Genomic DNA, 12362 nt, shown 5'->3' with positions numbered 1-12362 from the left:
ATCAAAGGATTCAATATAGTTCATTCCAGTGAGTTAGACCCAGAAACTGAGTACCAAAGTTGTGATCTTAGTGAGTGGCTTTTCTCATTTCTATAAATGTTAATTGTTGCATAGCTATGTAATAGACAAAGGCAAATACTCCAGTCTTAAAGTATCTAATACATAATCATGTAAGCATACAGTGGAATGCATGTAAGCATACAGTTTCACCAAACTGCTAAGGGACTTATAAAAGGTTGACCATTTAAGATCTGCTTAAGCTGCTAGTATGCATCTTACATGATGCATTAGAGAGCATTGCATAGGCCCTCTGCACTGAGTTGAATTAACCCAGTGTGAACTCTAGTAGAATAAAACTCTTATGTCTCCTCATATAGGAAAAAGTCTGAACTGCTTTAGTGCTTTGCAATGTTCAGATTCCAATTCTACTTGGTCTTTTATATTACACCAGAGTCTAAGGGCTTCTCTCCCCTGGCACTTTACAGTGCTGCAACTTTCTAGCTCATGGGTATGAAAAAACACCCCCCTGAGCGCAGCAAGTTTCATCACTTGTAAAGTGCCAGTGTAGACAGTGTCCCAAGTGTTGGGAGCCGCACTCCCAGCGCTGTTAGCTACACCTCTCATTGAGGTGGGTTTTTTAGAGTGCTTTAGAGCGCTCTCTCCCAGCGCTCAGCCGTGACTACACAAGCCACGTTAAAGCGCTGCCAGGGTAGACTAGCCCTAAGATCTGGGCCCCTTTGTGCTAGACACTCTACATAGAAACCTAGTAAATACAGTGTAAATAACACATCCCTCCTCTAAACAACAAGACAGACAAAGCATGGGAAAATAAAGATTATCCACTTTTCCCAGATGGGGACTTGAGGCACATTACGTGACCACCTTAAAGTCACACTGAGGCCTGAGGCACATCTGGCTTCTGAACCCAGTTTTCCTGAGTTTGACAATTGCCTTAATCACAAGACCCTCCCTTCTCACTAGAGTGAGACTCTGCTTACATTTATTTTGATGTACTGAAGGGGCCCATCAGGCTTGGGGCACCCATAGTGACATTGTCCCAAGAAACAAAAAACATGACTTCACTACAGCAGTTTTTTAGTGTGAATTCACATGCATAGCAATAGACATTAAAATACACCCATGTTCACCAATTAACCTTTACAAGGAAACTAGTTCAATGAACTGTTAGAGTGGAGACCTGGTAATAGCTGAGGTTGCAAACTTAAATTTGAGAACCTCATCAATCTGTGAAATGATAAAGCCTGGACAATTTCACTGCAAAAGCTGGACTCTGTCCTGAGATGATGCTTCTTGGAAAGCTTGATGGGGGGAAGGCTGAGCTGTTCAAGTACATGTAGGGTGACTCTCTCTCTCTCTCTCTCTCTCTCTCTCTCTCTCTCATTAAAGGTGGCGTGATTTTTCAGAAGTGTTAAACACCATACCGCTCCCATTAAACTAGGTAGGAGTTGCAAGTGCTTGGCACCTCAGAAAATCAGGACATGTATTTAGGTGCATGACTTCAGATATTCAAGTTTAACTATTTTACTCTCAGGGACTTACCCAAGGACACTTAAGAAGCTTAGTGCAGAGCTGAGAACAGAGCATAGGTCGCTGATGCGGTAGACCCAGAGGCTTATCTTCTAGATGGCAGTGCCTCTCAGGCAAATGGCTTTAAACATGTGTGCTTAGTTAGGCATTCTGCAAATGGAAGTATTGCAAACCTACCTCCATGGATCACTTCGAGTTTGCTGGATGAAAAAGCTCTAAATTTTTCAGAGGGTGCCACTAAAAACAGACACTCAAAGGGTATGTCTACCCTGCAATTAAACACCCACAGCTGGCCCGTGTTCGGGCTTGGGCTGGATCCAGGGCTCTGGGACCCTGTGGTCGGGGGGGAGATAGGGGAGGATCCCAGAGCTCAAGCTTCCACACAAGCTCGAACGTCTACACCACAATTTTACAGCCCCGAGCCCCAGTCAGATGACATGGGCCAGCTGCATGTGTTTAGTTGCAGGGTAGACATACCCTGAAGGACTTGGCTAGGAGGAGGCACTGTGGCATCATGGTTAAACACTGACCCTGGAGCCAAGAGATTTGGATTTTACTCCTGAGTCTGCCAAAACTCATTTAGTCTTTCTGTATCCCAGCTGCCATATCTGTGAAGGTGGGTATGCATAAGTAGCTAGCTCCCTTTACAAAGTGCTTTGAGATGAGATGGAAAAAGTACGATTCAAGTTCAAGGTATTAGCTGCATTTCTCAAATGGGAAAACTGACCAATTGACTTCCTTTCCGGGTGTTCAGGAATACTCTAGTTCATTAGATAGGTTTAAAATTTAAGACTTACTTGCTGTGTGATCCAGAGTAAGTCCAGAGTTCCTCCATGTAGATAGGAACATAGGTCAGATTCCAGTATGACAATTTCTATGGTCCACCCACTCCAGTATCCTGGCTCTGATATTGGCCAGCACCACATGCCTTAGAAGAAAGTGCAAGAAATCCTGCAGTAGGAATATGCTTACATTAAAGTCTCAGCCTATTTTGTGATAATTAGAGATTGGCTTAAGCCCTAAGGCATGAAAGTTTATCTCCCACTCCAAACTTTCTTTCAACATAAACGATAACTCTGGATATTTGTTGGCCACACAATGTCCAGCTTGCTTTTTGAACATATCCTTTCCATCTGATGTACACAAAAGGGAACCCTGGCAACATACAATGCTGAATGTGTGTCTTTGGTGGCAGAAAAATACAGTTTAGTATGACAGGTTTCAGAGTAGTAGCCGTGTTAGTCTCTAAGGTGCCACAAGTACTCCTTTTCTTTTTGCGAATACAGACTAACGAATTTATTTGAGCATAAGCTTTCGTGAGCTACAGCGCACTTCATTGGATGCATTCCGATGAAGTGAGCTGTAGCTCACAAAAGCTTACGCTCAGATAAATTTGTTAGTCTCCAAGGTGCCACAAGTCCTCCTTTTCTTTTTACTGTGTAGTATGTGGTGAACAGTATTTAACTATATGGTAACAAAGAGAGAATTAGAAATGTGTTCAGCCTTAGCTGTGGCACTTCCTGCCTTTTGGGTGCTCAGAGGAAAACTTCATGTTTCATCAGTGTAGTGCTTTGTAGTTCCTATATGATACCTTTAAATATGTGTGTTGCCAAAAACAAAAGCCATTAATTTTATCTCTTGAACTAAAAAGTATGCCAAAACAATTGGAATGATTTTTAAGTGTGATGGGGTAGTCACCTAGGTGGGCAAGTGGCATTGGCAGCATATTTTGCTGCCATGTGGTGGGGAGGTTATCGGATTCCAGATCGGATTTTCCTTGGAATGATGTTTCAGGAGGGCTGCAGAGGAATCCATAGAATATGCTGTAGGGGTGGGAAGAGAACATAACCCCCTCTGAGGTGGTACAGACTGATCGGAAAGAGTCCCCTCCAATCTGTAACCAAAGGAAATATCCCCATGACTCAGGAGGAGCCTATGTGGGGGTGGGGTCTGAGGATCCCAGTGGACTGTTTAAAATAAACCTCAGGGCCTCTGCTTTTGAGACAGTGATGCTACTTCTGTGTGATTATGAATGTTTTTATCCAGTAGTTTGTATGTTACAGAGCATAAAGTATTATGGTGAAACAGTACTTCTATGCAGAACACCCTTCACTAAAAATGATCACAGAAGTTAATCACAGCTGAAATGAAGTTGGCTTTGTTTCCAGAATTTGAGCTCAGGACATTCCTTTACACTGTTCTTTATTTGGGGGTGGGGGTGAGACAATCAAGGAGAGGTGATCTGTGGGATCTCTGGTAGATTCATGTTTACATGGGAAATATTCCAATGACATCGGAGTTAAAATATGCAGTGGGTTGGCTTTTAATGAGATGTGACTCCACTGACAGGATCAGTGCCTGTCTGAAGTAGCTTGAATAACTTTCCGAGCAATTTCTATGATTTTGGTTAAGTATAAGGGAGGGAGAAAGACGGGAAAAAGTTCATTTCCATTTATGAAAAGGTTAATTTTGTTCATGAAACAGCTTGTGAATTTGTTTTAAGTGAGCTGCTCCAAGATGACTTGCTGAAGTATCTTTCACCATATTTGGGTAAATCTAGGAGTCTCAGCAACCCGGAATGCCTCTGATTTGGAGATACCATGTATAAAATCTCTACATGTATTGGCTACAATAAGCAGATGACAGAGTTTTGGATTGAAAAGGAGATGGTGTGTCCTTAATATTTGCAAAGTACTAAGGGTGTCTACCTGTGCCATTCAGCACCAGAATCCCACCAGTGTCAGGCATTCAGCAGAGATGATTTGTGAAAGTAGCCCCAACCCAGTGGTATTGGACTCTTCCTGTCCAGTAGCTCTGTACTGGATGCAAGACGGCGAGAAAGCAGAAGGCTATAACCCATGGATATGAATGGGAAGAGAGGAAGTTCAGCACCAGAGAGTTACTCTAGTTATTGGGATGTGGCAATATGTAAGCTGAATGACTCTGCGGTAGTGGGAATGGATGGGCTGTGGTATCAGGAACTATGGAGCATAGGAAAGTGGGGAAATATCTCCTTACTGTCTCATGCTTCTGTCCTGCATATCTCTACAGCGTGCCACCCTGGAACCGGGCTAGGTGATTTTGATATATTTATATAAATTATGGTGACACCTAAAGGTCTCCTCCAAAATCTAGTACAATTGGGCCTTGACATGGTAGAACACACACAGTCTCTGTCTCACGGAACTTTAAAATCTAAAGGCCCTGTGCAGGGGCACAGTCCCATTTACCTGAGTGGGGCTCTTTGTGGGTGTATGGGTCCATCCACCTCCATCGTAGTGCAAGATCAGCATCTACATACTCAAAACTGACCTCAAAGGCCTTCTGAAGCCCTTCACCATTCAGTCATGGCTGCACGGTACTCGACCAGGCCCCACCATATTAACATTCTCTTCTGCCTACCTGCTCTTGATCAATTACCTATATAATAGGAGGCTTGCATTCAAGATCAGTGTAAACATTGTTTACTAATAAACTAACTCTTTGAAATAGTACTAAAATGCTATCATTTCTTCCTGTCGCATCACATGCTGGCAGTTGTTCAAAGGAAAATTAGAATGGGGAAAAAAAGATTGTATGATCATACAGATGGAGCATTTATTTTATATAGAAACTCTATCTACAGATGTTCTTCCCAATTGACAATAATACATTCTTTCTTCTTAACCCCAGTGCATAGATGAGAATTTAATCAGTGAAGGGTGTGTACTTTTTACATTAAATGGGTGGGTCTGTAACTTGACTGGCAACAATTTCTAAATTAATCACTGTTGGATACCCTAAATCAGGTTTATATAATCTCATTTGTAGCACATGTGCTCAGTGAATCACGAGCATAATAATACAGTTGCTTTATTCTGTCATAAAGAATTGCCAGTTTAGAGCCCAGCGCCACACAAATTAGAATTGGCTCCTTCACAAGGCTGTACAAGTCTTAAAATACCAGGTTTTGAGGGGCACTTTTACCGTGTGGTAACCAGATGTAATTTTAACGAATTGAGCCCTTAAATTGTAACTTTACCAGGATATCACAATTAGGAGTTGGACAAAATGGATTGGATAGAAACTTGCTTGACCTTGCTTTTAAAATCTTCACTTAAAAATCAAACCAAACCCAAAAGGAACTTTTATTTGAAGTTTTAAAAGTATATTTGATTGATTAACTACTTCATTCTTTCATTTTTGTCTTTCCTGTGCACTTCAGGTTCCAAACTGGAAGTGCCTAAACATCACAGGATGTTGTTTTAGGGAAATTTCTAACCCAGTTTTGCAATCTGAAGTGGTTCATAGACTTTGGATAAGTATCTGAACCTGAAGAATGATCAAAGCATCTCATCCTTTCGAGGGTCTCCCCTTTCTACTCATAATATTTAACAATTCAAAAGCCACCAAACTAACCATGATTTAAAGTGTATCTGAAGGGAAATGTATGAATAGTAACCTAAGGTATGCTTCTGAAGCCAAACCACATTATAATCCGGTATCTTATGGATCTAAGCATCCATAAAGGGTGTTCAAATATTTTTATTATAATGCACCATAATGTATGGTTTAACTTGGCTCCAGAAACAATGTGGACAGAGTTTTAATTTTTTTAATTTAAAAAAATGTGGCCTTTGCAATTACAGAATCCAAAAATGTTTACAAGTTTGAGATCAGCTACATTAGGGAAATGTCATATCAGGCTGCTTAATTAAATCATTTTGGTTTATTAAAAATATATAATCAAAGGGTACATTGAAAACAGCCTACAGCAAATGCAGAGAAATCTATGATCAGTCACAAAGTTCAGAATGTTTTTAGCACATGAGTGCATTGCTCAACAGTGTGTGCATATTTCAGACCACAAACTATTTTTGTCTGGACTAAGTCCACATAAGCAAAATCTGAAAGGTACTGTCTATTCCATAAAATCTGTTATGCCAGTGGACCTGATTATAACACAATAGTCCCAAGATATGGTTTAGTCTGGCAGTGTAGATGGGACCCAAAGTGGGTTTTAATCATGAACCCAAATCTTGTTTATCTCTTGCAAAAGTCCAAGGAATCCTGTCTAAGAATATGTAAGTCACTCATTAGAACTGGGAATAGAATGCAAGTCTTCTGATTCCCCCAGATTTGTAATTAATCATGCTACCATTCACTGAACTGATGGGTTTTAGATTTTTCCACTACCACCTTTTAGATCCTTTTCTTAATCAGAAATTTACAGCTTGAGACCTTTTAGTTCGTGATGATGAACAGTATCTAAGCTCCAAAAAAGGTGCAAGATGCCCTGAGAAAATCAACAAGTGCTTGTCTGGGACTGTTCAAATGAAACCAAGTCATTGACATGTAAAATAGCATCTCTCAAAATCTGGAATTTCTGCAATGGTAGAAAGATTACCTATATCTGATGGAAAGTGAAGGGAGTAAATCTGATTTAAAACTAACAGATCTAAATTGAGAATTTTTGAGAAATTTGACAGCTGAATCATTTTGTACAGTAGATTTCCTCCAAGAAACAGGTGTAAACTGTTAGTGTAATGTCTGTCATATTAGAATAGTATAACAGGGCACTGATACCAGAATATGAAGCTATCCAAATTAGAGCTGAGGTCATTGGCATGTTAATTACATTAGCCAAATAAATTGTGGAACTTGTTGTTGCAATTAATTCTCAGTGGGAGCAAACAGCATCACTTGGCCCTGAACTGAACACAGCTGGGTAGTGTGTCAACTATTAGTGACTCATTTTAAACATGCCTAAGAAAACCTATATGCTTAATCCATGTAATATATAGCACATCGTGGAATTATAAATTGACAAGAACAAGGAAATTGCTACATCATAGTATCTAAGTTTATAGATTCATTCATTTTAAGGCCAGAAGGAACCACTGTGATTAGCTAGCCCTGGTCTATGCTAGGAATTTACTTCAGTATAAACTACGCCTCTCAGGAGTATGAAAAATCCATGCCCGTGAGAGACATATTTGTGTCGACCTAACCCCAGGCATAGACCAGAACTAGGTCTGTGGAAGAATTCTTCTGTTGCCCTAGTGATCACCTCTCAGGGAAATGGATTTCCTACACCAACAGGAGAAGCTTTCCCGTTGGCGTAGGGAAGGCAGTGTCTATGCTGAAGTGCCACACTGGCACTGCTGCACTGTTTTAAGTAGACATACCCCTAGTCTGACCTCCTGTATAACACAGGCCATAGAACTTCCCCACAATGATTTCTAGAGCAGACCTTAGAAAAACAACACACAGTTTTTGTTCAGGATCTTTTTAAATTTTATTTCCAAACAGATATTGACAAGATCTAGCTAGAGACATAGACTGTCTCTCATCTGTTTCCTAGCTTGTATTGGTTGAAATAGTAATGTTAACTTTACTTTCTAATTTTCTTTTTAATGACAAAACATTTATCATTATATGTATATATTGCAATCCCAGTGCAATTACAAATATCACCTCAAATAGGACCCAATATAATCTCCATGGCACATTAACTTATGTCTTTAATATTGACTGAGGGGTATCAGTACATGCCCAGCCTGAGTACATGCTGGTGCATATTTGAAAACCTTGTACCTGGGCTGTTCAGAATTCCCTCAGCTGAGCTGTATTGGGTTGGTGACTTCAGCCTGTTAGAAATTGTGTGTGTATATTTATACCCTCTCCCCCATAGACTTATTGGTACTATAGCTCCTCCGATCTTCCTAAATATACGGGCATAAAATTATGCTTTATGGGAAGCATTATGATGCATTGTGTCAATATGTAACATGTGGCCTCTTAATGCGTGGACTGTTGGCACAGTACGTTGGAAGTCTGTTATGTTAAAGGGATAGTATTGAAATCTAGACTGCTTAAAATAGAAGAGCAGTTTCAGGTACTAGTCCTGCAACCACTTTTTTTTTTTTTTTTTGCATTTCCTTTTTGAAACAATATTTTGTCTCTCCACTGTTGCTATGTGAAAAATCCTCACAAAAAAGGGGAAACCGCAAAATGATTATACACAAAATGCTCTCAACTGTACAAAGTATAGAAACTTGCCCACTCTAATCTTTGGTCTTATCTGCCCTAGACATTTTCTTACAAATTTAAAAAAATTATTAAAGTTAACGTTTAAAATCAAATTTACACAAGTTAAGAGGGAAGGTACTGTACAGCTGGGGTCGGGCTTGGGTTGTGGGGGATTACAAGTAACGGTTACAAGGTACATACATATCACATAACCAGCATAGATCCAGGTTGGGGTGTGGGAGTTTTCAAAGCATCAGTGGATATATTACACCATTGCACTACCACAGGTTTAGCACCACAATTGGAACAACAGTGGGAGCACTGGTGGCAATAGGCAGTCGGTGTTGTGTAAGCCCGCTCTCGTTAGGAGTAGACAACAAAGGGGTTAAGACAACTGGGCTGCTGGTAACAATAGTGGGAAATGTTAGGGAAAAACTTCTAATGCAGATGCAGTCTAGATGCTAATCCTAGAAGCAGCCTGTAGGGGAAAATGAAATCAGAAGTGTGAAGTGATGATTAAACTATCTGCATCCCTTTAACACACAATCAAGAGAGTGCCAAATTACATTATAAAAAGAAAAGGAGGACTAGTGGCACCTTAGAGACTAACCAATTTATTTGAGCATCAGCTTTCGTGAGCTACAGCTCACTTCATCGGATGCTCACGAAAGCTGATGCTCAAATAAATTGGTTAGTCTCTAAGGTGCCCCTAGTCCTCCTTTTCTTTTTGCGAATACAGACGAACACGGCTGCTACTCTGAAATTACATTATGGTACCCATGTGACATACTATGTGTCTCAGCATTTGGGCGGGTACTTCCCAGCACAGGTAGACAGATGTGTGCTAGCTCTGCTCCAGCTGGTGCTCTAAAAATAGCCGTGTCCCCATGGCAGTGTGGGTGGCAGCCTCAGTACAATCCCACCCAACCCCAACTCAGGGGGCTAGCCTGTGCCACTGCAGTCACACTGCTATTTTTAGTGCGCCAGCTCCAGCAGATCTGGTGTGTGCCCACCCATACTGGGAAGCCCCCTCTGAAAACCTATTATACCAGTGTAAAGTTCAGTTTATAGGTCTTGCCATGCCTGGTTGCCCTGAGGCTCTTCAGATCTCATGTACACCAGGTACAGAACTGACAACTGACTCTGACCAGTGGGAGAGAATATCTCCTACGTCCTAACTGTCCTTTAAGTTTTCCCCATCCAAACAATACACAGTTGCTACTCTTCTAAACTGACATGGTGGTTGTTGATTTTTTAATAGAGTTTGTATTTTTGATGTACTATGCAACAAAACCCATTTACAAACAAGTTCAAGTGGATTACACAGGATGACTTTATCATTACCTGTGAGAGGAAAGACTGTCCGGTAGTTCAGATGCTAACGTGGGACTCTGAGACTAGCAAACAATTCCCTGGTCTGCCATAGACTTCCCATGTTACCTTGGTCAAGTCATATAGTGCCTCAGTTCCCCATCTGTAAAACAGGGATAATAGCACTGCCCTGCCTTGCAGGAGTGTTGTGAGGTGCTCTTTGACCAACAAGGTAGTGTCACCAAGACTGTGAGACTGCTAATTACCATGAACTGGCCTGTGACATATCTTTCATTAGAAATGTCTGAAAATAGGGAGTTGTTATGGAAAAACTGATAGATTTGAGGATCACAGGCATAGGTGTAGTAATATGTATTTGATGTATTGCCTCCTCTCTGGGATCTCTTCCCCACTCACCCCTCCCAATCTGCTAACAATGTGTGCTGTACAGTAATATTCTAGTATGCTTAAGGAGCAACTATTATTTTTGATGCCCCATAACTCAGAGGGAATCAAGAAATTTCCCTTCCATTTTTTGATGAAACTTCCTTTTCTGAGCAAAAACTCCTTATTAGGGCTTGTTTAAGCAGGAGTATAGCCCACTGGATTAACAGCATGAAGGCACTCTCTTAGTGCCGAATAAGAGTATCCACTCCAGGAGCTGGTGTGGAATAGCTATTGAACTTTAAATTCACACCTTACCTTATTTTGCAATAACTTCCCCATATAGACAGGTCCTTCAGTCCAGATTTTTAAATTAATGTAGTTTTGCTACGCTCAGCATAGCAATAACTAAACTGATTTAGGAGTCAAAATTACCTTAACAATCAATGGGTCTTGAACGTCTAAATCAGTTAAGCATTGCAATGTTGAGCACAGAAACACCGACATACCTTTAAAAATCGGAGTCTCTAGAAGTTTATTTAGTGAACCATCAAAGGCTGGAGGTGCAAGCGTCCTATGTTAATAGTATCAGAGCAGCATACTGGGGTAAAGCTTTTCTGGGATACTGGTGTACCAGTTTCTGAGCACAGCATCCCCGGTTTGTGCATTATAGCTACGTGGCACTGCAAATAGGCACTTAAGTGAAACTTAATTTTAATTCATTGGGAAAAAATTCCTAAGGGCAATTGTTACCGCTCTTAATAAATGATAGCGCACGCCCCAGGATAATACAGCCAGCAGAAAAAAATCCGTGCTGGAGTTGTTGACCATTGAAGGGCAAGGATCAGAGTGGAGGGGAAGATAGAGGATTCTGGCTTCCTCCCTATCGGTAAATCACGCTCCGCTTCTAGTTAAGCCCGGAAAGGTGGGGGTGCGCGCCTCTGTCAAATTAGTGGCAGGTAACAGGAGGCTGCCCAGACCTCCTTGTAGCCCTCAATCACGCGGGTAGTGAAGTTAATTTCATTAACACCCTTTTGTCCCCTGGCTCCGGGCCGGGAGCCGGCGAGGCTGCGGCCCCAGGACCGGGGGAGGGGCCGGGACGCGCGGGCCGAGCCGAGCCCAGCTGCGGGTCATCCCCTCAGGAGCAGAGGCACCGCGCGGCCGGCTCGCTGCGCGCCGGGGCTCTGCCGGATCCCTCCCAGCTGGGCTGGGGAGCCCAGGCCGCCTCCCACGCCCTCCGGCCCGGATTGGAGGGCTCCCCAAGGGCCGTGCCCCGCGGGCGGCTCTCGGCCGCAGCCAGCGAGCGCGGCGCGGGGCTGGGCAGAGCTGGAGCCCGCGGCCGGCGGGGAGCCGGCAGGATGATAGTGACGCGTGAGTGAGCGGGCCGGGCAGCAGAGGGGATGTGCGCGGAGCGGAGCAGCGGGGCCGAGGCCGGTCGGCGGCGGGGGACGCCGGGGCGCTAGCCGCTCGGTGGTCCGCGGGGCGAGCCGCCGGGGCGCGCTCCGAGCGCAGCGGGCTGGCTGGGGACTCGGTCCCGCCCGCGCTTTGCGGGGCTCTGACCTGACACCCTGCAAAGGTGGTGGTCATCCTGCTCAGAAACCTGCCTTGGTGATGGCGGGCTGTCTTTTTCTCCTAGCCTTCGTGAATAGCAACCCCCCCCCCCCGCTCCAGTGTGCTGGCCGGGGGTGGCTTTGAGTGGGGCACTCTCCAGTTTTTCACCTCTTAGCTGAAGTCTCTCTGCAGTCGGGCTTCTGGCCAGGCCGGGTGAGAACGTAGGTTTTCTTTTTTCCTGCCGTTATTCTGCCGCTAAACAACTAATACTCGCCTTTAAAGCATCTAGGCCAATGGCCTAGATTCTTCAGAGACCATCTTGACCTTGAACTCACTGATTGTGTGTCTCCTGCAATACCCACTGTAGGGTAAACTGAGGCACCGAGCAGTTAGGTGACGACTACGCTTTAGCTCACTTACAAATAAAACCTCCTCATCCTCCTTATAACTACAGCAGGACACTTAATTTTCAAGTGTATTTGGTTCAAAACAAGTAAATAGGCATGTGTAAGGAGTGGTGGCATTTCTCCCCTCACCTTGCCAGGAGATTATGGTTT

At 43.1% G+C, this 12362-nt stretch overlaps 1 protein-coding gene across 5 annotated transcripts in view; it reads left to right on the top strand.

Annotated features, from left to right (window-relative positions):
* LOC140915737 (rho GTPase-activating protein 7) overlaps window positions 1–12362 on the top strand; it is a 171295-nt gene that overhangs the window by 123664 nt on the left and 35269 nt on the right. Inside the window, exon 1 of one of the 5 annotated variants that reach the window (XM_073355944.1) lies at window positions 11308–11625. The exons of the other annotated variants lie outside the window; for them this stretch is intronic. Coding sequence (XP_073212045.1) covers window positions 11613–11625 — 13 coding nt within the window. The 5' untranslated portion in view covers window positions 11308–11612. Of the gene's footprint in view, window positions 1–11307; window positions 11626–12362 lie in introns of those variants that run through there. 5 annotated transcript variants of the gene reach the window in all.

Source organism: Lepidochelys kempii, chromosome 8, assembly GCF_965140285.1.
Source record: "Lepidochelys kempii isolate rLepKem1 chromosome 8, rLepKem1.hap1, whole genome shotgun sequence".
NCBI lineage: Eukaryota > Metazoa > Chordata > Testudines > Cheloniidae > Lepidochelys > Lepidochelys kempii.
This window is presented reverse-complemented; position numbering and strand designations above follow the sequence as displayed.